This window comes from Belonocnema kinseyi, chromosome 5, assembly GCF_010883055.1.
Source record: "Belonocnema kinseyi isolate 2016_QV_RU_SX_M_011 chromosome 5, B_treatae_v1, whole genome shotgun sequence".
Lineage (NCBI taxonomy): Eukaryota > Metazoa > Arthropoda > Insecta > Hymenoptera > Cynipidae > Belonocnema > Belonocnema kinseyi.
Window position 1 is genome coordinate 48,263,763 of NC_046661.1, and position 25,044 is coordinate 48,288,806.

Genomic DNA, 25,044 nt, shown 5'->3' on the forward strand with positions numbered 1-25,044 from the left:
CAAGCTATCTAAGGATGGTACTATAGAACGCCACCTCAAGGTAGGCCTAGTGGCGCAATCTCTTGGTCAGGCCGGAAACTTATCAATCCACCCTCGTATATAACATTGATTAGGTATTCTTTTTTATATTTAATTTTAATTTTTAAAGTTTAGAGAAAAATCAGAACGAACATTCTTACCGACCCAATAGTTTAAATAAAAGATATATAGGAGAGTACTCGAATATGTGATATTCTCGTAATAAGAGAAAACAGGGTATCAGCTAAACTAAGAGACCCACTCTGTTGGTTCTAGGACTAACTAGTAGCCCTTGAAGAAAAAGTAATTTCGTGGTATAGTCCATTTTTGTTTGGGCTTCTAAAGATTATAGGCGAACTTTTTGTGAAGACGATGGTGGTCGAATTCTTGGAAGGGAATTCTTTAAACCCTATTTATTATTCAATAAATATGTATTTAGCAGCAAAGTTTGTCTGGGATGATAAGGATTGAATAAATGAGTAATAAAATATCGATAGTGTTGAAGTTTTTCATTGTTCAGGTCAGTCATAGTAATTGCATAGTTGCACGGTGAGGTTCTCATAATATGAGATACCTGTGGTTTTTATAACACTGTAGCTGAGCCACAGTGTTATATTTTTTTACATTTTTTGTATTTTGAGCATGAAAAAATTTTTAATAAAATTTTTTATTTGAACTTTTTATGACAAACTAAGTTTCCTTTAAAATGACCTATATTACTTTTCAATTCAGTACAAAGAATTCCAACAATCACGCCAAACAGAGTTGGTATCTCATATTTGGGTACTCTCTTCTATTATAGACAAATTGAGTATTTTTTAAATTACTTTACCTAACTGTAAATATAATATTTAGCTTTATTAATTCTTTTTGGACATTTAAATAATGTATGAAATATTTAATAAGAGAAGCAACGGCAAGATAACGTGTTACATTTTTTAGTAAAGTTAACGGTATTTTGTACTTTCAAAGAAAGTAACGGTAACGGTAACGCGTTATAAATTTTTAGACAGTAATGGTAACGTTAACGCGTTACTATCAGACAGTAACGCTGCCGTGATATTTAAGAAAGCAATATATACAAAAAATCGAAAATGAGTTTTTTATATCGTTGGAATCGCACAAAAAAGATATATCTGTTTATGAAAATTGTTTTTAAAATTGTTAATCAAATTAAAGATAATTTTTTAATAATTTTTGCAAAAAAGCCGCATCTTTTAATTCTGGTGAGTCGTGCTTGGTAAGAAAACAGTATCTACAGAAAATTTCCCGTAACTGCAAGAATTGAAACACGGAGGCTCGAATACGGCACCCAAAATTACGCAAAAAAGCAGTATCTTTCAGACACTGCGTTTTTGCCTAAAACAGACCGGGTCTCAGAGCACATGATTTTACGTAAGAAAGCCGTCCATATATACTGTAAAGATACAAAGTCGTTACAATAAATGTTGAACACACTGCATTTTAATTTTTAAGTTACGAGGCTAAATGCAAGCATGCACAACGAGGTATCCAAAAGTATAGAAAGGTATAGAAAGATACGCTTCCAAAAGCTTAAGTCTAAATATTTGAATTCTAATGAATTTAGATAATTTAGTAAATAGAAGTTTTAATTGAAACACAAGAATCCGTTGAGAGTGGAGTCCTATGAATGACGCTTATTCCATTCAAAATTCTGTCTTCAATGGCAGATAGATCAATGAGACCAAGAGAGGCTTCTTCCTCGTAGAGCCTTGTGTAAGAAGTCCTCGTAGCAACACCGTAATCGATGTAAGAAGTGCATTAGAACAACGGTATCCCCACTTAGTAACAGATGCCGTTCGTAATCGATCGAACAATCGAATGATTTCGCAAATGAAATTCAATAACTCTCTAAATTATTTTGATACTTTCTTCTATCTTATTGGCAATATCACCCTCATTTTCTCACATTCATCAATAGCGGATGGTGGGTATTGAACCGTGACCTCCACAGCCACGATCACATCCACGGTCATCTTTTGTGTTTAGTTTTTGAAGACTCCTCATATTGTGCATCTTGCCGATCCCATTATAGTCAATTTAAAAGAAAATAATAATATTCTTTGCTGATGACCTTCTTTGCTAATGACCTTTCTGAGAAATTGAATGAAAATAACCATGAAAGTTTGTGTGTAAATTCGTTTGGGATGTATTCTTTTGTGGACCTTATTCATGGTATAAGTCTTGCTGTCATTACCCCAACATACGATTTTCCCGTGTTCAAAATTAAAAAACCTATCCTGTCAGCAAGACCTCACATTGTTCTGGACAGACTATGTCATGCTCTTAATGCATAATGACTATTCACATATAGTGTATTCACTATGTTCTCAGAATATACAAGTGTATAATGCAATAGCTATCTATTATTATATTACTATCTGTGTAAATTATAGCCTGTGTTGGATTTTGAAACATGGTCTGGAGGGTGTGTGTTGCGTCACGCGTCAGCGAACTACGCGTATTTCTAGTGTATTTCTAGTGTCAAAAATAAATTCTCGGTAAAAAGCACCTTGTTTATGATTTTAAAAATCGATATACTATTAATAGTATAGTTGTCTCAAATGAACATATTATTTCATTTTTCTATGTTAATTATTCACTAGGGTCACACAGAATAGCAACATTTTTTTACAGATGGATGAATCGATTTTCAAAACACTGAAAGTGAACATTAATATTTTTTTGAATAGGGTGGATATTATTGCACATACTCATATTCTCCTGAGATGCAGCCACCATTCTTTGCAACCAATCTGCATTAAGTATAAGGAAACTTGAATAAGAAAATGAACCCATTTTTCCTACGAAACTATACAATCATGGAATGGACGTGATGGCGAAGAAAAAGATAATTCGAGTTTTATAAGTAAATCTAGTTTGAGATGCTGTAATATTCAACTACTATTTTAGTATTCACTATCATTAAATGAACATTACGCAGTCCCCTACATATTACACTTCCTCAGGAATCCTGGTATCTTCCTGGATTAGTTTTAAACATATTCTAGTAAACAGAGGTATAGAGGTAAAGAGGTATATAGGTTTAGAGGTATAAAGGTAAAAATACAGATTCAGGTTCGTCGAAATGTGAATAGGTATTGCCACATAAAACAAATTTTTAGCACTTTTAATACTTAAAACAAAATTTTGAAGTTTATTATGCCAAAAGCGAAGTATCTGGAAAAGAGTAGCCTAAGATTTAAATAATGAAACTAATAATATCAGTTATCTCTCGTGCTGAAAAAGCTTACAAAAACTCTTTTTTTGTCGAAGAGTGAAATTATTCTTGACGCAAGGCCCCAGCCTCTCACTCTCTTGGTATTTCCCCACACTTGGTACATGTCCTACAGAGAGCCTGCCTCAAAAAAACCCAACTGTACAAACTTTTCACAAACAACATGCTTCTACACCCCTCAAAAACTAAACTCTTGTTGATCAGATTTTGTTTTTTCGATACTTCTAGTCAAACTGAATCTAATGCTTGCGACCACATCAATAAAGTGAAAGCAATTAGAGCTAGAACAAGTTAAACCTTAAAACTGCAAAGTGCTGATTCTGCTTTTGTTTCGGCTCAACTTCAATCTGCTATCCATCCAAAGAATCACATACTGATCGAAATTGAGTCGGTACTTTTTAGAATCTCTAATGTTGAAGTTTTAAAAAAGCAGCTAGCTGAAGTAAATTCCGCTCAGTGAGTGGCCATCGATGACATTGAATTATAACGTAATGAAATTATTACCTGCCTAGAAAATGCAATCAGGGACAGAGAAGTGATTATGAGGTATCTTTTAATACCTGTTCACTAGTATCTTAAGAGTATTGTTAAGAAAATTATGAGTTTGACCGGCTTCAAGGTACTCAATGGGGACCTTGGAGATCCATTTTGCATCCCGTCTTGATTTGAGAACCAGCCTTATGGTCTAAGGAATTGATTCTAACTTGAAGGAAGGGGCAGACCACGTAAAAAAGTTAGACAAAGAAAATAAGCGTTCTAGAAATTTTTAGAGCAAGGCATTTTTTCTTTAGGAAATCAGCCTGGATCAGGAACAAAAATAATGATTCATGAAAACCAGTGAACGTTCTAAGAACGGGCGGACCTTGTCTCTTTCATTAAAACTCACCTTAGCTCAACTTCGGTTTCAGGCTATTCCTGACTTGTCTACATAAGCCAGCCAACTAATGTCTGCGTGCCTCATTTTTCGCCGCAACACTGCTCTCCGTTTAGACTTCCATACGCCACTGGCTCCTCTCCACGAAGTACTTTCTCAGCTCTGAGACATCCAGATACTTCTGTTCTGGACTGGCCTCTGTCACTTTTGTTACGGACGTTTTCTGTGCTAAGCCTCTGAACTCTTATGCTACTGTTATTTATATCTCACTTCTGGGTCATTACCAAACGTTAGCTAATAATCCTCATTTATAATAATTACGTGTAGCAAATATTCATGCTAAATCTCCGTTATAAAAGTCAAATTATATTATAAACGTAATTACCCTACATAGTCTGGGTATTATAGACATTTTCTAAGTTGTGGCTCCATAGAGAGGTTTACAGTATGACGATGACGATTCATAACTTTCTTGTGATACTGGCGGAATGGAAGAGCCTTGTTGTTTGCAGGGGGGCGTAATTTTCTATATCAGAGGCGACTTGCGTTTTAGAAGACATGCTGATTCGTTCGAATAGTTCAGTGGACCATATAATATGTACAGCAGATTCTAATATAGATGTTACTCGAATGAACCAGCCAGGTTGGTTGAAGCTTATCGATCCTACTCGCTTATTTATCCCAGGTCAGATTATTGACAAGGCTAAGCGTTCTATGGATAATTCTTCTTTAACAACCAATCTAGTTGTCGGATCCTGGAGTCATTAATTTGTCGAAACCGTTTGATGAAAACAAGGTTGCTTCTCTCAAACTCTAATATCCTTGATATACTAAGTTTTCCCACATATAAAATTTATAATTATCAGACCTAAATCTAATCAGATGCGGTCAAGAAGTTACCGTGATCCAGGGATAGAACTCGCGCCAAATATCGAAGGGATGGAACGGATCCCAAGGAATTTGGCTTCCTTGGGATCCGTTCCATCCCACCTTGCCACGACGAAAGTAATTTAAGATCTTCTAAACGTAGCCGAAAAGCTTGTATGCAGCAATTAAACCGATTAAATCTAGGAATGCTGTTGTTCGCCCTCTTTGAAGATATGGTCCTCATCTTCATATAAGGATTTATGCGCTTATTATTATTATTCTCATTTATTCGTCGAAGATTTTGCAAAAAATTTGTCTCCAGCAGTTGTCTTGATACATAAGGAATAAGGGGTTATTATGAAAATTTGTAACAAGATTTTCAGAAGCTTTAGTCCCCCCACCCCCCCTTATGATCGGCATCTATGTGGCCACTACGTCAAGGGGCGTCACAGGTTACTGTACATGTCGGCTGCAAGCTGGGAGATGCAGATGACTCGCCGGTACTACAGAGTTTATATTAAAATTAGAATTTACCGCGAGGTGAATTGTAGAGGAAGCTCTTGTTAAGAAATAAGTCGGTTATTCTTTCTATAGGAAACTTTAAATACGCTTGCTTGTCAAACTTTGCGACTTCTGTTGACTATTAAGCAAATATTGTGATTGCGCAGTTTTCTTGCAGGGCTCTCCAGAATAATCATTTGATGTATTGCCACTTGTGGAATATAAGCAAGCAAGATAATCGTTTGCAATACATTCAGATGATAAGCTGTTTGTCTCTGGAACCAAAATGTCAAAAGGTGAAGCCACTTTTTTTTACGCTGCTCTTCGCCTTTTAAGGAGGTACCATCGCTACATGTATTTTCATTACCATTTCAACCAAACTTTCATAATATCCAACTATGATCGCCAAAAGTACTCACTTAAAATCTCAGTAGCCTAGCGTACTTCATAAATAAGTTATTAACGTTTTTAATTTCGTCGTATTTAACATTGCGTCTTGTGAGCGATGGCGTTTTTGAGCTCTTTACTGAGTGATATCTAAGTAACCACCATTAAGATATTATTGATAATTTTTTTAATGAAAAACAAGTATTTCAAAATTGAGGTGCAAAAATAATATTAACTATTTGGTTCATGCATATACATGAAAAAAATAATTAATCACGAAACTTGCGCTTCTGAATGTTGACCATCGCAATCTGGCAATATCGCGAGGTGCGATCAATGTAGATCTCAGTCAGCCGTTGCTTCATGTCGCCGGCGACATGATCGCAATGTTGCCAGATTTCAATTCAGTAAGTCATACGAGTTTAGGTATTAAAACTGCGTAGTCGACTGGTCTTGACAGTAGCGATGGTGCCTCCTCAAACAGCTTAAAAAACATATTAGCGTGTTACTTTCTCTCCACTGTTCGGGATGAAATGAGTGGCGTCTTCACACGGAAACGTAACTTTTTTCTTTGTACAAAAGATGATTTTTAAGCAAAGCTATTTGGATAATGAATTGTAGAATGAATGTTTGATTCTTGCCTTCTTTTATTTTGAAGTTTCATATTTTAATATAAGCATTAGAATATTTGAAATTATAGTACCACAGTATATTTTTGTTTCTATTTTTTTCTTGATCTCGAAAAACATATATTAAGTCCTTAGTTTTTAGTTTTTATTAACTTAGTTCGAACGATTTTAAGAGCATTAGGTTTCAAAGAGTCTTTTAGTTTTAACTCGCCCTTAGGATTTCGATGATAGCTCTGTCTGCTATGTATAAAAATGCTACCATTTTATTATTAAGTTTTTGGTTTTATTATTTTTATTTTTGAATTATTATTATTATAATATGTGAGACATTATACGCTCCAGAAGCTACGATCCTAGTAGGTAATCAAGAGCAGGTTTACAGAAGATACTTCGTGAAATTTTGCTTCTCAGAGTCCTGTCTCTAGCCGCGGATGACCCTAAGTGCAGACGGCACAGTTTCTGATGAATTTTTCACATGTGGATACTTTTTTACACCTACCAACCTTTGTACAATGCTATGAGGAACAGTGTTATCGGACCAGATGAAGTGATGGCTAGCGATGGTCTGAGCCCGATGCTGGCAAGTCTGGATTTTTTGAGTTGGCTAAGAAATTAAGCTTTCATATAGAAAGACTGAGATTTAAGAAGACAGGGATATCTTAGATATTGGAAAAGATAGTAGAGGATTCAATTAGACAAGAAGATAAAAATTGAAAAAGATAGGCTAGATTTTGGATTTCCTAATGGGCAGAAAAGGTAGCCGTGGATAAGTGAAGAATTTATTTGAATAGAAAAACAAGGATAGGGTTAGGGAGTGATAAGAAAAGGATACATGTGGATAAGTGGCGGATAGACATGGATAGCCTAGTTCGGATTCAAAAGAATAGAGGTGACTTTAGATTGAAAGAAAGATCGAAACGGATCGAAGGGATAGACACAGTTGAAAATGAATAAATCGTTTCTTTCTACTTCAATCTTAGAGATAGAAAATTATTCAAACAGATAGGCAAAATGTTAAAAATCCTTTTAAGTCGTTTTAAATCTTTACAATATTATGAAACCTTCTTTAAACTTTATTATTGTTTTGTAATCTGGTACCCGCTCAAAAAGTGACTAGTGAAACCCTTCAAAAATCAGTTATATGGCCACGGCTTATACTTTTCTTGAAAGTTTATTAGTATGGAACTTTTCAACTATCATAATGTTTATAATTGGTAACTAGAATATCACAAAAAAAATTTTACTCTAACATTCTATATTAGCGGAGACGAAATTAAAAACTTACAGCATTATTGACAATTATTATTTTTTCTTTTCATTACAATCTATAAAATAATTAGTAAAGTAGTATGCAAAGTGCCTAGAGATCTCTTTATTCATTCTGCAATCAGTAAAAGATCAATTTTATCATGATAAATGAAAAACCTTTCAGTAACAAGATTTCTTCGGGATGAGATGTTTCTTTCAGAGTTGAATAATGGATTTAAATTATTTTTCGCATTGCAATCAAACAACTGGTTTAAATAAAAAATGATTTTAATTTCCTTATGAAAAATTCAATAACAGTACTACGTTTTCAAAGAAAAAAATATCGACATGAATTCCACGTTCAAAATTTTTCAAACTGGCTAGGCACCCGCAGGTACTACTTTCGGAGTAAGTTTGTCAAATTTGTACCATTACATTGATTCGGCTTGAACATTGCATTTATGAGAAACCGTTTTTCTTTTCATTTACTTGTGATATTATTTTATTGTATAGTTTCATTTTAATTTAAATATGCATTGCATGTTATTTCCCACCCGCAACCACCTCCACCCAAATAAACTTTTGGGATTTCATTACCAGGTTTTTGTGATTAAAAATTGATTTCCAGGGCCATTAAGGGAAAGCCTAACAGTATTTTGTTTTGATTTGTATTTCTTTAATTAAAGGTTATTACTAAGAGACTTTTATTTCCCAATACTTACCTAGTTTCGAGAAAAACGGCTCTAAGAATTATCAAGCAATATGTAAAAATTGTAACAAAAATCATGCAATGGACCTCGTAGTCTACCGGTAACCACCTTTCCTGATATCCGAAAGGTTGCTAGCTTAAATCTCGCCCCACCATTTTCAGCGAAAAAAAAAATATTCTTAACATATCGAAAAGCTTACTCATTAACTCTTGTTCTAGGATTAAGTAATGCTTCAAAAATAAATAATATTTTTAAAGTGCAGTTTATTGTTTTGTCACATCAGTGATGCCAATGTTGGTACTCTGTGCTACTACGCTTGCGTTACGACTGCACACTGTTTGGCCGCACTTGGCGCGCGATTCAAAATTACTTTTAAAAAATGTCTTGTAATATGTATAAATAATTACAAAAATACGCACAAGAATGTATAAAAATTATGTTACTTTTAATTCCAGACAATAAAAAATTTATAACATATATTTGATAAATAACAGTTTATTTTTATTCAACTCCAAAGACTGATTTATATTTCACGACACATTTTTTATTATATACAAATTAGATATACGAATAGATATACATTTTTCTAAAAAAAAACAGCTCGGAATATTGTTCTTTTCAATTGAGCCGTGGGAAAATGACGCTCAAAGTAAAAAAAATCATCATTCCTGTTAATAAAGGGCAATATATTTATTCATATAAAAGAAGAAAGCAAGTAAAAACGGAATTCTCAAACTTAAGGGCTATATTTTAATAATCAAATATTAAAGCTTCCTGAGCCTGCTCCCCGTTGTCAGTTCTACCTTTGTCTCTCGTCTTTTATTATTTTAATTTTGTTTCATTCTCACTACAGCTGTTCCTGCTTTGCACATTTTCCTTGAAAAAACTCGAAATCGCAATTACTATTACAGTAAGAATTGAGCACGAGTAGTAAGAAGAAATATAAGAAATTCCGGTTTTATAGCAATGAAACAATTAAAATGCAAGAAATTATATTCGAAATAAAAGAAAATTTAAATTCTTCTTTAACATGCAGTATTTAAATTTAATTACGAAATCCTTGGAAATTAAAAAGAATTGAACAATCTAATGATAAGATTTGGACAATACAGTCTTAAATCTTCCTATGTATGCAGAAAAATCCAAAATAAAAAAATAGGAGAGAGAAAGAAGGCACTCTCCAAATCCCCCTCCTTCTCTTTTTTCTCTCATCTTTTTTAAATATTATTTTTAAAAATCACCATGCAAATAAAAAAAAGAAAGAAAAAAAGAAGATAAGCTGCAAATCCCCGTTCTTCTCTTTTTTCCTCGTATTTGTATTATTATTTTTAAATGCCCCCATGCAAATTAAAAAACCAAAAATAAAAAAAAGGAGAAAAAAGAAGACAACCTCAAAATCCCCCTTTTTTCTTGTCTTTTTTTTGTTATTACTTTTAAATGTCCCCATCCGAATTAAAAAACCCGAAGTAAAAAAAGAAGAGAGGAAAGGAGGCAACCTTCACATCCCCTTCCTTCTGTTCCTTATCTCGTCTTTTCTTCTTATTATTTTTAAATGTCCCCATGCAAATTAAAAACCCTAAAATAAACAAAGAGGAGAGAAAAATAAGGCAACCTCAAATCGCCTTCCTTTTCTTTTTTCGCTCGAATTTTTTTATTTTTATATTTAAATGTCCCCATGCAAATTAAAAAACCCAAAATAAAAAAGGAGGAGAGATAAAGAAGGTAAACTCCAAATCCGCTTCCTTCTCTATTTTCTCTTGTCTTTTCTAATTTCTATTATTTAATGAACCCATACAAACAGTGGTTCAAATACAAACGGTCGTTCCTGCTTTGGATATATTTCCTGAAAAAATTTGCAATCACAATGAAAATTTATGTATTAATAGGTTATATAAATTTATAAGTTCCCAGAAAAGTAAATATTGAAGTAATATTGAAAACGCTATGAATAATTATTTTCAATAACTTTTCCGAGAAATTTCTTTTTAAATTAAATGTTTTGTAAAATATAAGTTCTTTGGCATTCCAGCTTATAGTTTCAGCCCCCTTAGCTTATAAGTTAAACATGATCAGTGACTCTCTATACCGAGTTTCATGTAAATAATGTAAAATAATTTATTATGGCTGCTATATTGAATATGGCTTTTTTTATTCCAATTTTTCACAGTAAATTCAAAAGATATTTCTTGGAAAAAAATGTTATTTAATATATTTTATAATCTTTTTAAGGAACTTAAATTTCATAATAGATTTTTAAATTTACCACGTGTCTATGTGATAAAAAACGTGATTGAAAAATTTCTCTAAAATATTTTTCTACTTTACGACAGTTCTATTGAGATTTTGAACTTATGAAACATCAAATTCTGATGCACGAGATTCACATGTCTCCCCTGCGTATAATTCGAAAGTAAAAATAGTAATATTAATAGTAAACTTCGGTCATTGTTTGAGAAATTTTCGTTACGGAGGCTAAAAGATATCTGACTCCTTGAGCAGTGGAAGACAGGCTTTCGGATGTGATGAAGCGCATCAGAGGTTTTAAAAATTGTCTTTAAATCGCAATGATTGGTGATAACAAATGAGTACAGATGATAGTACAAGGGTTCGGTTAAGCCGGAAAAGTTCCTTGAAAATGAGAGGCCCTGGTTAATGTCTCCACATAGGCCCAACCTTGAACCGCAGATTTGAAAGTGCAATAGATTTAGACCTTGGCACTCTTTCGAAAGCACGTTCGGTCAGTAAAGGTATGAATGAAGGATTATGTTATGAAATATACATTTTGGAAGTACAAATATCATTGACATTAGATTTTCGAATTTCCCTCTGAGGAACATCTGCCTTGTTATGCAACAGGATCTAACTATTCTTACAGAAAACCTTTAAAAAAAGTTGAAAATAAGACTATAATTACAAAGATATCCTGAAGATTAAAAGTAAAAAAAATAAAAAAATGTTTTCGATGCAACATGCCACCCCCCTTTGAATTCTTTGCGTTCAAGTAATCAAACTATATCTGTAAATAAATTTACATTAGCCGTATTTCAAGTGAGGTTAAGTTATAGATTTTTCAACTAGATATTACATGAATAATATACTAAAGGCTGATATATAATACAATTAGAAGACACCATGCATGATCATCCCAAGAAAAGAATGAATAATATTAAAAGGCGTTGACACAATGTTACCATAGATATATAGTAGGAATATTTCGTGATGTGAGATTACAATGAAGATTTGATGAAATACGTTGTATTGGATCTGAAAAGTTGTTGTAAATTAATAGATTAGACGAAGATACAACAAGTTCAATCCTCTATTGTAGCTGCCATATTTGAGTTTTAACCGTTACTACCCGGATTGCCCGGTCTTGTCCAAGATGGACTGCTATAATGCAGCACAGTTGTCACTTCATCGGTGGCAGGTTGTCCTCCTTGATGACTGCCAACGTCCCGACCTTTGTGTCTTCTCGATTAGTGGATATATTCTACTTTCTGCGTGCAATTAGTTCGTTTAAATATTCTCGTTGCTATCTATCCCAAAAATGATGGCGCATTTGCTGGTCAAGTTCCCAGTAGTTTAGGCGATTGGCTTGAATGTTACGCAAATCTTTCTATGGGAAGCTCGTGAGAGAAAAATGGCTGAAATTTCAACCAAAAGGGATGAGTTTAAAAAAAATGATTGAATGTTTGACCATATATAAATTTTGTAACTAAAAATATAATCGTTAGGTAAAACTAACTGTAAAAAAAGAAATGGAAATAGAAATACAAAGAAAATATGTAAAAAAAATTAAGAAAAAAAAACTGTTTTTAATACATACAAATTGCTGAAAAGAATATTAAGCTATACGAATAATTTCGCCTATAAATTCCTGAATTTTTCCTGATCTCCCCTGATCAAAAAATGTCCTAACTTTTCCGTGATTTTCAGGATTATCCCCTGGAGCAAATGCAAATGTTGTGAAAATTTTTTTTTACAAGACTAAATGTATATTATTCTTTTGTCCTAAATCAATTTGAAGAAGGTTTTCTTCTTTGAAAATCAGTTTTTTGAACTTACACAGTAAGATATGAAAGAAATTATGCTTGCACTTTTAACATAGCATTTACTAAAGAGATGGCTGTTGCATTTCAACCAGCGTAGCCCATACACTGGGGAACGGTCACCATTATATCAGTGCCGTTTACTTAAACAATTTGAACATTGTAAAATAAAAATGATATAATATATTAAGTCTAGAAAGTGTAATGTAACGAAGAAAAATTACTTTAGACACTTTCAACATTAATGTAATGTTTTCTTATTAATAAAAGGACAGTATGTGGCAAAAACAGATATAACCTAATATTTCCTGCTGAACTACATAAGGTGCGCTAGGGCGCGGTGTTTACAAATCAATCAGGACCCCAGAAGTTTAATAAAATAATGCACATCTTAAAACCTAACATTTCCACGCTTTAAGTATTTTAAAATATGCTGTTAGTGCTTAATATTAGCCAAAGAAATTTTTATCGACTTCCACCAGAACTATTTTTTTTATAATTATTCTTTTGAGGCGCCTTTCAAAACAGAATTTGAATCAAATCATTATCTTTCGAAAAAAAGGAATCTATGTAAAATAAAAAAAACAGGGGCGTTGTTTGTAATTGTAACCATGCCCCGCAACGAGATCATGAACTACTCTCCACTACACCATTTTTTCTTATTACGAATAATATGACCAGGCGAAAGAAAAATAATATATAATTACTCTCTGTGGAATGACAGTTTAGTCAAAAATCACCATCTTCATTATTGCTTCTTAAGTCATAATTTCTCACAAGTTGATTTCACTAAGGAAAATTCCTGTGTTAAAAGTTGGCATTAGTTTTACACTTATAAACATGTATTATAGGAGTCTTTAATTTTTTCTTACACGCAATTTGAATAATGCGAGCCGTTATCAAGACTAATTGAAAATATTCTTTCTAGCATGATACCCCTCCCTTCGCCCTTCGCCGCAACTCTTGCTTAGCACCGGTTCATCATTTTGTCGACTCGCTTCGAGGGAAGATTTATATTTGCATTTAAAATCTGGATGTTACAGCACATCTGTCAAACGACGCATATTGAAAATTCTCGTGTGCAACGACTGCCCCCATTCCAACACCCCTAACTTCACCCGTTATCATTCTACATTGTAGTTGTCAGTGCTGTGCGAATTGGAAACCTAGTCCGCCCGTTCGACCAGCGTCTGCGAAAAAAATGCAGATCGTTCTAGAAATAAAAATTTGCATTAAACTACGTTAAATTGCATTGGCATTGCAAAACGCACTAAAAAATTTCGTTACAAACATGAACATGTATGCAAATTAAGAGACACTGTTGTGCGTTATAAAACGCATCAAAATTTCAGCCAAACTTTACCATTGCTTTGATGTTTCGCCAATCAAAGTCCATATTTTGTGAATACTTTTAAAATGGAAATTAGGATTTTTCATCAAAATTTCTCAAGAGTCTGCTTTTGATTATTGTGCGCACAGAGAATATAGACGGATTTCACATATTGGCTCAAAAATTCTTCGTATGACTAACTATTGGAGTTTGTGGAATTATTTCCGTCTAAAGATGAATAGAGAAACCCGAGGACAATTATGAAAGTCAAACCAGATTTGTAAGATTTCGTAAATCCCAAAATTCATAATACTCAAATACTGCATTTATTAATTTTTAGCTTCAGAACTTCAGAAGCGCTTGAATATACACACTTAAATATTGGCTTTACTCGTATAACAGTCAGTCACATGTTAAAAATTTTTATTCGCTTTCTTCATTTATTCTCCTGCTGGTACAAAAGAAAAAATAAGTACACATCGACACCTCGATGGTAATAAAAACCTCTTTCGAAGTGTACTAAAAGAAAAACTATGTTTCTTTAATTGCCCCGTCGTTTTAATACGCCTACTTAACCAATGGTATATTTGCTGAGTAATTAATACTCTCTGGTTTACTACATTAGTTTTAATGATTTCTAATTTACTTGAATTTCATTAAATTCCATTCAATTATATGTATCATTTTAGTTCTTTTGAAATGCTTCGAATGATTTTAAACTCTTATAAATTCTTTTAAATTCGTTTACGTATCCGTGATCTTATCAGTCTATAGCCTAGTGATATAAGTTTCCAGAAATCTGCGATACAAAGTCACACTTTATTGCGAGAACTAAAATGTCGGTATCTTTGCTTTTAAAGAAACAGTCTCAAAGTTTCATACATTAGGCCACGCCTCTTTGTTCTCTCAGGTCTCGAATGCTATGCTTTTAGATCATAGAGTCCTAGACTTTCAAGCACAGATCCAAACACGGTTTTATTTCACGAAGTTGAAAACTTAAGTCACAAACAACGAGAAATAAAAGCATACACTTCCGTGAACTTAGATCTCGAAAATTCTCTAAACGTAGAATTAATTAAATTCGGAGCATTAATAGAATTAAAAAAATTAGGATCACTCACAGAATCTGGGTCAATGAATGAATTAATACCATGAACAGAATTAAATGAATTCAGATATAGTTGAACAAATAGAGAGAATGAAGAGAATTTACAGAATCCGGAGAATTCAAGAAATTCGAAAAATTCTTAGAATTTAGAAAATTCATAAAATGAGGAAAATTCAGAGAATTAAAAAAAATTGAGAATTCACAGAATTCCGACGATTCTAACAACGGAAAGAATTCTAAGTAATAAAGTATTTCAGAGAATTTAAGACATTCCAGATTCTTCACGGAATTTGAGGAATTCATACAATCGCAGGAATTAAAAAACCTTAGGCAGTTTCAAGGAATCGAGAATATTTTATGAAAGTTAAAAAAAAAATCAAAAAAATACAAAGCATTTAAAGATTTCTTAAAAGTTTTAATCATTTAAACGTGAATTAAAAATATGATAAAATAATATGCTAAACCGGAGAGTATTAATTATCAAATATGTCTATTATTTTGTGCACTTTTGTATTTGTTTAAACTTTTAAATCTTAAAATTTAAAAAATTAAAGTAGTTCCATTCCGACAAGTTTCAAAATAAAAATGTTGGATCATTGATAAATTTTAGAATTGAAATTCTTCAAATAGGTCACATTAATTTTCCATTACATAATCTGGAATGACTGGCGAACGTCATTTCAAATAAAGAAATAAACTCAAACGTTTTTTGAAACATAGTCGATACATAAATATTTTTTGTGATACACTTGTATATAGTGACATATATGTTATTTTAATCATTCAATCTATTATATATAAATTCAGCACGAATTTCAAATTGAGTTGCAATCAGCTTTCCGCAGATTTTTTTTTCATCGAAGTTTTTTCGTCACCGCGAGAGCGAAAATTGTCGGGCAAAATTTCATCGTGATATCGTATATCCGATGATATGGCCTGTTGGGTTATTCAGCCGATACAAGAGGAACGAATCACGAGCATTCGTAAATTATAAAAACCGAGAGCGAAAGAAAAAGAACGTCATGGATGGCCAAAATGGGTTTTCATGCTGCATACTAGTAGCCGAATACAAGAAACGAGAGCAGGAGGCCGACGCGACGTGACGGTTTGATTTAAAATCATGGCAAACTTTTTTTTTCTTGCTTTGGCCGGTTCCGTGTCGATTGGCAAACTACCACAAAAACCCCTCCGTTTATTCTATCCCTATTTTTCTTCTTACTAGTAGGGATGCAAATAGGAAAATTTGACCCGAAATCAAACCCGCAACCATAAATCGGCGATTTATAAGTTAGGTGAGCGCTTAATACATCAGCGATGAAATTATCTCGATCTGCTATATTATCCCGTATTTTTTTCCTCTGACAAGAGGAACAAGCGCTTAAGTAATCCCACATAAAATCGCAAATCAATTCACGCACTTGCTCGAACCACGGACTTCAAGAAGATCGAATTATAATACTGTCAGTGGCTCAGTGTTAGTGTGAAAACGAATGATAAAGTAATTGAGAGGAAGAAGGACTGAAAGAGTCAGTCAGTTGAAGAAGCAATAAAGTAGAGGAAGAAACATCGAAAATGGCTGGTGAAACTAGAACCTTAAAAAATTTTTAATATTAATTTATAATTTTGGACCCCGAAGCACGGATTCAAAATAAGGCTCTGCTGATAGCTCAAATACTTAATCTTGCAATTGAGTTTCTTCAAATTTTCAACAATCTATATTTGAAATTAGCCAATTCAAACTTTGTTGTTACTTTTTTTATAAAAACTTTCCAACGGTAAGTAGTGTCACTAATATATCATCTAGTTTAAAACAACTTCAAGGGTTAAATTTCCAATTCTTCAATTAAAAATTCAATTGTTATGAAAATAGTCAATTAAAAATTTTTAAATTCAATATCAATTGAAATTAAATAATTATAATTAAATAAATCGATGCATCGATGGTTACTTATTAATTAGGCATTTCAACGCAGAAAAATCAATTAAGTACAAGTTCTTGAAATTCTTGATAATTTATCTTTTTTAGTTTAGTCATAAATCACACTCTGATAAAAGTTCTAATAATTTGAAATAAAGGAATAAAAAATTAACAATTTTATTCACTCTAAATTAATCTATGGCCTGTTAAAAGCATTCATTATTAAAATTTCCAAAGCATGAACATCAAACTTCAGTTTAAGAAATATTGCAAATAAAGCTTTAGACACTTGAAAATTGTAAGCTCGAAGTGATTATCTTTTGACAAAATAAGGAAAATGTAAAGGTTTTGTATTGAAGATTAAAAGAGAACCAACTGAAACTTTCAGTATTCAGAAATAGCTATTGTTAAATTAAAATTAACGAAAACTATGATTACCACAAACATCCATTGTTCTACATTTCGTGAAATTAAGCCTGAAAGTTGACTGTTTGAAGAAAAATATTCAAATATTTGGTCAATTTGATGGAGATAGCATTTAGAATTAGAAAATTAAAATTAAAAAACATTGCAAATTTAGTTATTTTATTTAATTCATTTAAAATCTAGTTTTGCAGGATTGAATATCTCAGTTTAATAAATAAATCTGAGGAATTATTTACTGTAAATTTTGAAGCGTATCAAATAGCGAAAAAATCTTCATTTGATATTATGTTGATGACAAAATAAAGAAGTAATGAAAAAATGAGGAATTCTTACCATTTGTGGATTAAATATGTTACTCTTCCGAAAAGAAAACTGGTGACCTTCTCATTTCTCGCGGATTGTCAACTTTTTTCGCGCAGTTTTATATTCTCGTAGTCTCTATCAAAATTTAGTTACAAAAAATAGGTAATTTTTGTTCTCCAATTTCCAAGAAAAATTATATTGCCGACTCGATTCCGCTTTTAAATGAAAAACGTCAACATATTTGAAAGTTTGCACGTAAAGCAAATATAATACGTGTGAGCGTGCCGCAGAAGAAGAATATTCTAAGATCTTAACCGCAGACATATACTTTTTTTCAGGGGATAAACAAAACTCACGTAGCTGGAGACGCGTGATACTTTCGCGGGATGCGTATTGTGAAAATGGCATTTTCTCAGCAGACACAGATTGAACTTGTTAACGTTAGAAAAATGAGCAGTCGACATTTTTCAAAAAATAGCTCGCGTAGAATAAGTTGGAAGCCCATGAAGGCGAGTAGATCGAAATAATACAAAAAATGTTTAAAAACCATATTGTTTATGCAGAAATAAATAACATTTATTTTTGAGGGCGCTTTTTTATTAATAAAAGGGAGAGATGAGGGCATACGAAGAGACAAAGTGTACTTAAGTACTTTTATTTTATCCGTCGCAAAAACCAAATCCTAGTTATTTTATAGCCCTAAAATTCAGTAATATAACCGCTGGCGATCAAGAGGGGATACGTCCAAAACGCCGTCGTTTTAGTTGGCCCCTGGCTCATATTTTTTTTAAGGTCAAATTTTAATTTTTTATAACATATTTCAGTAGATTATTTTATTGTACATATTTTTAGTACTATAAATGAATGTGCTGACTTTCTTAGTTTTCTAAATAATTAAGAAAACTTCACTTCTTTCTGAAATCGCAAAATACAAATTTTTGGTGTTCAACTTGCCGTAAGATCTACATTGATTGGAACGTTGTGGTAAAAAGTTTAGAAAATATGCACCATCATATATCAAAAGTAACAGTATTTACAGAATTTCAATGAATTGTCACTAAAAATTTATAACGATTTTTATTCGTCCCATGACGTAAATTATATATTGAAAGTTTCTAACGCTTCAGGAGTCGAACGAATTTTCAGAAAATTAAAATAAGTGGTTACATAAGCTTTGTTAGGATGAAAGAAATCTTTTTAGACAATATCAGGCAATTATGTTTCACAGTTTTAAAGACAGCATTGATTTGAGATCTCAGCGCTCTCCAGTACGCGTGCTAGCTCATCCTGCAATATCAACGTCTGTATTACAGCGGACGATTGAAAGGTCAGGCCGGACAATAAAATGCTTAGGGACAGTGACAAGATCTTAAATCAATTGCGACTCTAAAACTATAAAAAACATAATTGCCTGATATTTTATAAAAAAAACTTCTTTTAATCCTAACGAAAGTTTAGGTAACCGTTAATTTTAATTTTCTATAAATTCATTCGAATCCTGAAGCGTTTGAAACAAATTAAAATTAAAATTTGATCTGAAAATATATCCCAGGGGCCACCTAAAGCGACTGCGTTTTGAGCGTATCTTCTTTTGATGGTCAGCGTTTCAATAAAATCTATGCCAAAAAGGGGCCAACCTACCATTTCGAAATTGCAGTGCTTTTTAAGTATTAGGAAAAGGATATGATGCCATGAGAGGACACAAGGCAAAAATAAAATAATTTCATTTCATCATACACAAAAGCAGAATCCGATCAATATTTCCTGATGTTTGAATTTTATTTCAGGTTACACTTGAATTTTTTACAGAATTTCAATAAGCGTGAACGTCATAAGGATGAAAAAAATTTTCTTGATACTTTAGGGTGAAATCATGCATAAGGGGATGGAAAGGAATTGCGAATTGGGAATTTAAAGGCAAGATGCTCCTCGCACGTAAACGATGAACATACCGCGCTTTTCGCCTCGTAAATATTCTGTGTGTACTGTTCACATGAAAAGGGGAAGAAATGTGAAGATTCTTAGGGTGAGATGGTGGAGAAAGGTAGCAGGGATTCGAGAATCACGCTAGCTTAACTCAACAATTTCTTTTCCTTCAAGATGTGTATGAACCGAGACAGCAGATGACGTTTCTCGAAAGTCGGAAATCCGTTCGCGAGAAGATTGCAATGTTCGACAAATGTCATGGGAAAGTTGAAACTTCGTCTTGGAATGTATTTGATGAAAATTCGAGCGTGATAGTTACAGAACCACATTTTGAGTGTACTTTTTTGCAGCAGTACGCTGAAAAAAATCTACAAACAAAGGAAATTTGCTTAGCATTATGAAATTATTCTTGCAAATTATTATTTATTTTAGTTAAAGAAATACTAACTGAGCAAAGAAGTTTGCTATTAGTTAAAAGGAATGAGAAAAATACATTCTCAGTGTTAGCAAATGTAACAACATTGACAAAGTATTTTTTATAACACATGCACAAAAAGTCCAACTTTTTGCATTGAAAATTATGCCAAAGGTGACACTTTTTAGTGAGATATGAAAAAATGTACTGCGCATGCGTAAATCGAATGATAAATACGTAGTTTACCGATTTTTAGGAGGCGCCACCAAACTCATGTAAACGGTCGCGTAATTTAAACTCAAAGTAAGCAAAGTAACGTTTTATGCAGAAAATTATAAAAAATGAGCAATAGAAATACATTTTTGGGTCGGAAACGGTTTTAATTATTCTTTTCTTCGTATATATGAATGTCAGATCTTGAGAGAGATTAAAAATAATACTGTCGGGCCCCTACCCCCCACCTCACTCAGCGTACTTGACTCCAATAGGACTTTCTTGCAATTAATATGTAAAACTTATGCAGAAAATATACTTTATTGATTTAAAGGGCCAAATCCTTGATTTTGGTTGACCTACAAAGATATCACTGCTGTTTAAAAAATATAATATTTAAAATGCAATAATTTAAATTTAGCAGTTGTTGCTTACAACCATCAAATATTTTTATTATAACTATGAAAAAAAGTGTGGGTAACTTATAAACTAACTGATAGCTTGATTTCTATTGCGAGACAGTGCGCTCTACAACACTTAGCGGAATTTGTCCTGAACTACTGAAAGTTGCAAGTCAGAAATTTATTAAAGAAAAAATTAGTTATTTAGAATCATTAATTTTTCTTTCATAAAATATGTTGACGTTTCGTTCAACTGATTGCACGAACATCTTATCTAAACAAATGTTTCCTGCACTAATATAAAAATATAATTTAAGAAAATTTTAAGAAAATATGCGAAAATTTCAAATTAAATAAATAATTATTTCTATAAGATTCAAATGTATTTATTTTAAAAAAGTATTATCATTATTATTCATAATGATGCTATTTTATTTGTCATTCAATATGGTCATTAAAACTATAATACATAATTATGTGAATATTGCATATTCACGTTGATCAATTAACGGGTTATGAGTCTAGCACACACGCGATTCGTAAATAATGACTTTATGGGTAGAAAAACTCATGTACTCAGCTTGTTGCCGTTTGGTCAACTTTCCCCTGAAAATCCAAGGAAAGGGGCCGGAAGAGTAGGAAGGTTAAATTGAGTATTTTAGCATGACGTCATGGGAATACAGACAAGTTTTTCAAGAAAATATTCTAAACGTGAAGGTGAAAAATTTATGACTAAACCTTACAGTTAGAAGATTTTCTCCAAAACGTCCAGTGCAGTTGCGGTACCACGTAATATTCCGTGAAATATTTGAGTGGGGTTTTGATTCTATTATATTGATTTTTAGTTGGCACATTAGCGTACGTCATCAGGAACACCGGAAAAACACCGTCATGCATGCAGCGGTGTAGGGAGACCGCGAAATTCTTATCTGCATGCATCGAGACTGTCTGAACAGTTTTCAATTGGAATGCATAATATTGCGCAGTATATGCATTGAATACCCGCGCTCTGCGCCTTTCATGAGCAAGGGTCGCAACATTCTCTTGTTTCTTGAGTTTAGTAACTGCGTCATCCAGCACTTGTAGAACTTGCCCTCATCGATATAGGGACAAGTCAGCCAACGAATGCCGCTTGACAACGATATCTTGACAACTCGCGGTAAAAGTAGAGACCCCTCAAGCGTTAAGATAACTGGCCGTGTACGTTTCACCGATGTATGAATAAGTGAAAGTTTAGTAGTAGGGGTAAGATTTCTGGTGGTAGAATGGAGAAACGGCCTTTAAAGCTTGTCAGTTTTAGCAAGAACTCGCTTCTTCCTTTCAATGCCCCCACGTCGGGAGAGGAAGAAAAGGCCAGAGTATGTAAGTGACGTCGGTATGTTGGATGTTTGAAAGGCCTCGAAATGACTAAGGCGACTATAGTACTTTTTGCCTTGGGTGCATTTGTCATTTAAACCTTTTGTTATAAGCAGGTCTATACATTTTAATTCTAATTGCGAAAACAAGTGTTCAAACGAAAGAATAAAGATGAAGAAATAACCATTAATTTTTCTGGTTACTAGAGTGCTAAAAGTTCGTATAAATTTTTTTTTGAGCCTTATACTGGTTATTTCCAATTCTGCAATTCCTTATTTAGAAATATCATGAACTTACGATCTATTTTTTATATACTATTGTTTGAAATGCAAAACAAAACATATTTGCTATATTTTAGATTAGTTTATAATTTTTTTCAGATGGCACATGATGCTAAGAGCTAGGCGGGGAGGTCTTATATATCGAGGAGACTTGTACATTCGAGCCTGGCAACTTCAGAGTGAATCACGTCAAAGAGTTCATCAAGATCAGCGGAATCTCTGTTTATTGGTGAGGTCATTAAATTCTTTGAGTGTTCTGAAATCCTAAAGTATTTTAAAGAAGTATATATATAATATATAATAATATTAGGGCTAGACCCATCGTGAGCACGGTATAAATAGATACACGTACGTGAGCGGTAGTCTAACGCAGTATTATTAAGGCGAGCACGGAGGTCGGGGTAGCGACAAGTGAACAGCGGTTACGACACATCCCATTTTGGGATTTCCTAGAACTGCTGGTTTTTTAGTTTCTCAGGGGAGCAGGGCGAGAGCGCTTGCAATATTATATATATATATATATAATTCCAAGCTGATGCCGTCATTTAGGTGATAAGAACATGTCACAATTCGCAATAGTTGTATTGTGAGAATTTTTCATATATTGCATTTCGGTAACTAGCGCCCTACTGGCAATTCAAAGTCGTACAACAACCAATGGAGCCTTATGTAAATTTCCTGTTTTCACAGAGACATTCGGACTTTTACAGTAGTAGAATTTACCAAATGTGTCTGTGTGTGTTATAATTCTTCGTAAAACTCATACGCATTGAAATTTGGTGTAATACCCAACCTAAAAACATTTGACTCAGTGCTAATCATCTGTTTAACTGCATTTCTGTATTGCGTCTTGTCTTTCGCGTATACAAAAAGTATTTTCATGTTAAAAATCGTCAAACCGTGCGTTTAATTATATTATGACAGTTATGTACTAACATTTTGGATCACGAAGCAATGTCTAGTTCCTATACTTCCGGAGAATTTGGTTAACCGCGTCGCGAAAAACAAGAAACGTCACATCAGCTGCGAGGAACACACGTCTCTCTTACTTTCACTTCGTGACGCTAATGCTTGATGTACGACTTTAAACTGCCAGACCCCCTCGACTGATACGTGGCGAAATTTCAAGTGGTCATATCTTCCTCAATTTTAATCGAAATTGCTTCAAACTTGAATATGTGACGTATTATCTTATAATGAAGAAACAGTCGTGAGCTTTTCAAAAAATATTAAGATTCTTGAAGAGACCGACCACTGATCTATCAATTGTGGTGAGTATAATGATAGGAGAGCTGCATAACATCTGGCAAGAGTTGCACAAAGAAGATTCGACATTCTTCACCTGAGCTGCGAATCCGTTATCAAACGCTCAACAAGTCAAAGCTGCTGAACGTATGGTTGAGAGAATAGGGGTACTATTTGACGCTAGGAGAAGTCTAGAGCAGATAGAGAGAGAAGTGGGTCCGAGAAAACCAATAGTGACTGTCGACTATCCGCCTTTTTGGACAGTAATCTACAAAGTTCATCATCAATTGCTAAAAGACTTAGTGAACATTAATAGCTTCAAGGAGCTATTAAATGACCTCATAACACCTAAGGAAGAATGTCTCCCCATTACTGCCGAGGAGATAAAAACAGCATTAAGAGGCATGCAGATCTATTTCACTCCGAGACCAGATTGTATCAAGAGCTTTTGGTGGAAAAAGTTTCCTTGAAACCACCAGCATCTGGCTCGCATTTTCACTTCACATCTAAAGTCGGAAGAAGCTGTTTTGAAGTCATTGGTGAAAGTGCGTACAGTACTCCTATCAAAGATAGGAAATTCAGCTGAACTGAAGAATTACAAGTTCATCACTTGTCTGAGCACACTTATCTCCTGTAAAAGATATTCACAACTGTCTCTGATGATTGGATTGTTCGGAAAAATGAACCTGTGTAGCAAGAAATGAACGAACAAGGCGGCTCAAAGAAAGGAGTGGCAGGCTGTCGAGAGAGCCTGCTCATCGATAGATGTGTTTGCAAAGACGTAACATTTTAACAGCGTCGCCTATCGAAGGGCTGGATTGATTACCTGAAAGCTTTTGATTCGACCTCACATAGACTTATTATCTATCTGTTGGAAAGTCCAAAGGTTCATCCGCTCATCGTAGGGTGCATAGAGCGATTGATACCGCTTTGTAAAGGGTGACACCATGAGACCACTCTTCTCTTACTTTGCTTAAGGGATTATCGAGAAATACACTCAAGAGAGTAGAATGGAGTTTGGGTTCAAAAAATGCGTCAATCTTATTTGGAGCGAGGAAAACAATTTCTTCTAATGTTTACTGTAGGGCTTACATGTTTCTTTTTGAATTCCATGTTTTGAATTCCACTATGTTTGTTAGCGAATTTTCAGCGTCAGTTGACAAAAACAGCACATCCAAAGAGAATAAAAGGAAACATCGTATAAGAGACCTTATTAGGAATTTGCGCTGTTTTTGCCCGAAATATTATGTTATGCTAATCGTCCTTATAATTGTCGCGCTTGGAAGTGCCAAGCTTTTACTGGTTAATAGCCTAGAAAGAATCACTGCGTTTCAACAAGATGCTTAGACACTCACGAACAAAATGCAGAAGGGGTTCGTCCTTTGGTCGCTCCATATCTTCAGAATGCACGAGGATTTTGTCAGATTATCATAGTCTGTCCGTCAGACTGTAACCACCTATGCCACAGTCGTAAGACACGGTTCCCGCTGAAATTTTACGCGATTTTGCAGGGAGCGGGTGCAGTTTTTTAGATGAGCACCCGCTCCCGGCGAACTCCTGCGGTTGTCCTTATGACAAAT

At 33.6% G+C, this 25,044-nt stretch overlaps 1 protein-coding gene across 1 annotated transcript in view; it reads left to right on the top strand.

The window, feature by feature from the left end:
- Window positions 1-25,044, top strand: part of LOC117173266 (protein O-mannosyl-transferase TMTC1-like) — a 1,004,108-nt gene that overhangs the window by 957,588 nt on the left and 21,476 nt on the right. Inside the window, exon 14 of the mRNA XM_033361737.1 lies at window positions 22,319-22,448. Within this exon, the coding sequence (XP_033217628.1) occupies window positions 22,319-22,448 (130 nt within the window). The remainder of the gene's footprint in view (window positions 1-22,318; window positions 22,449-25,044) is intronic.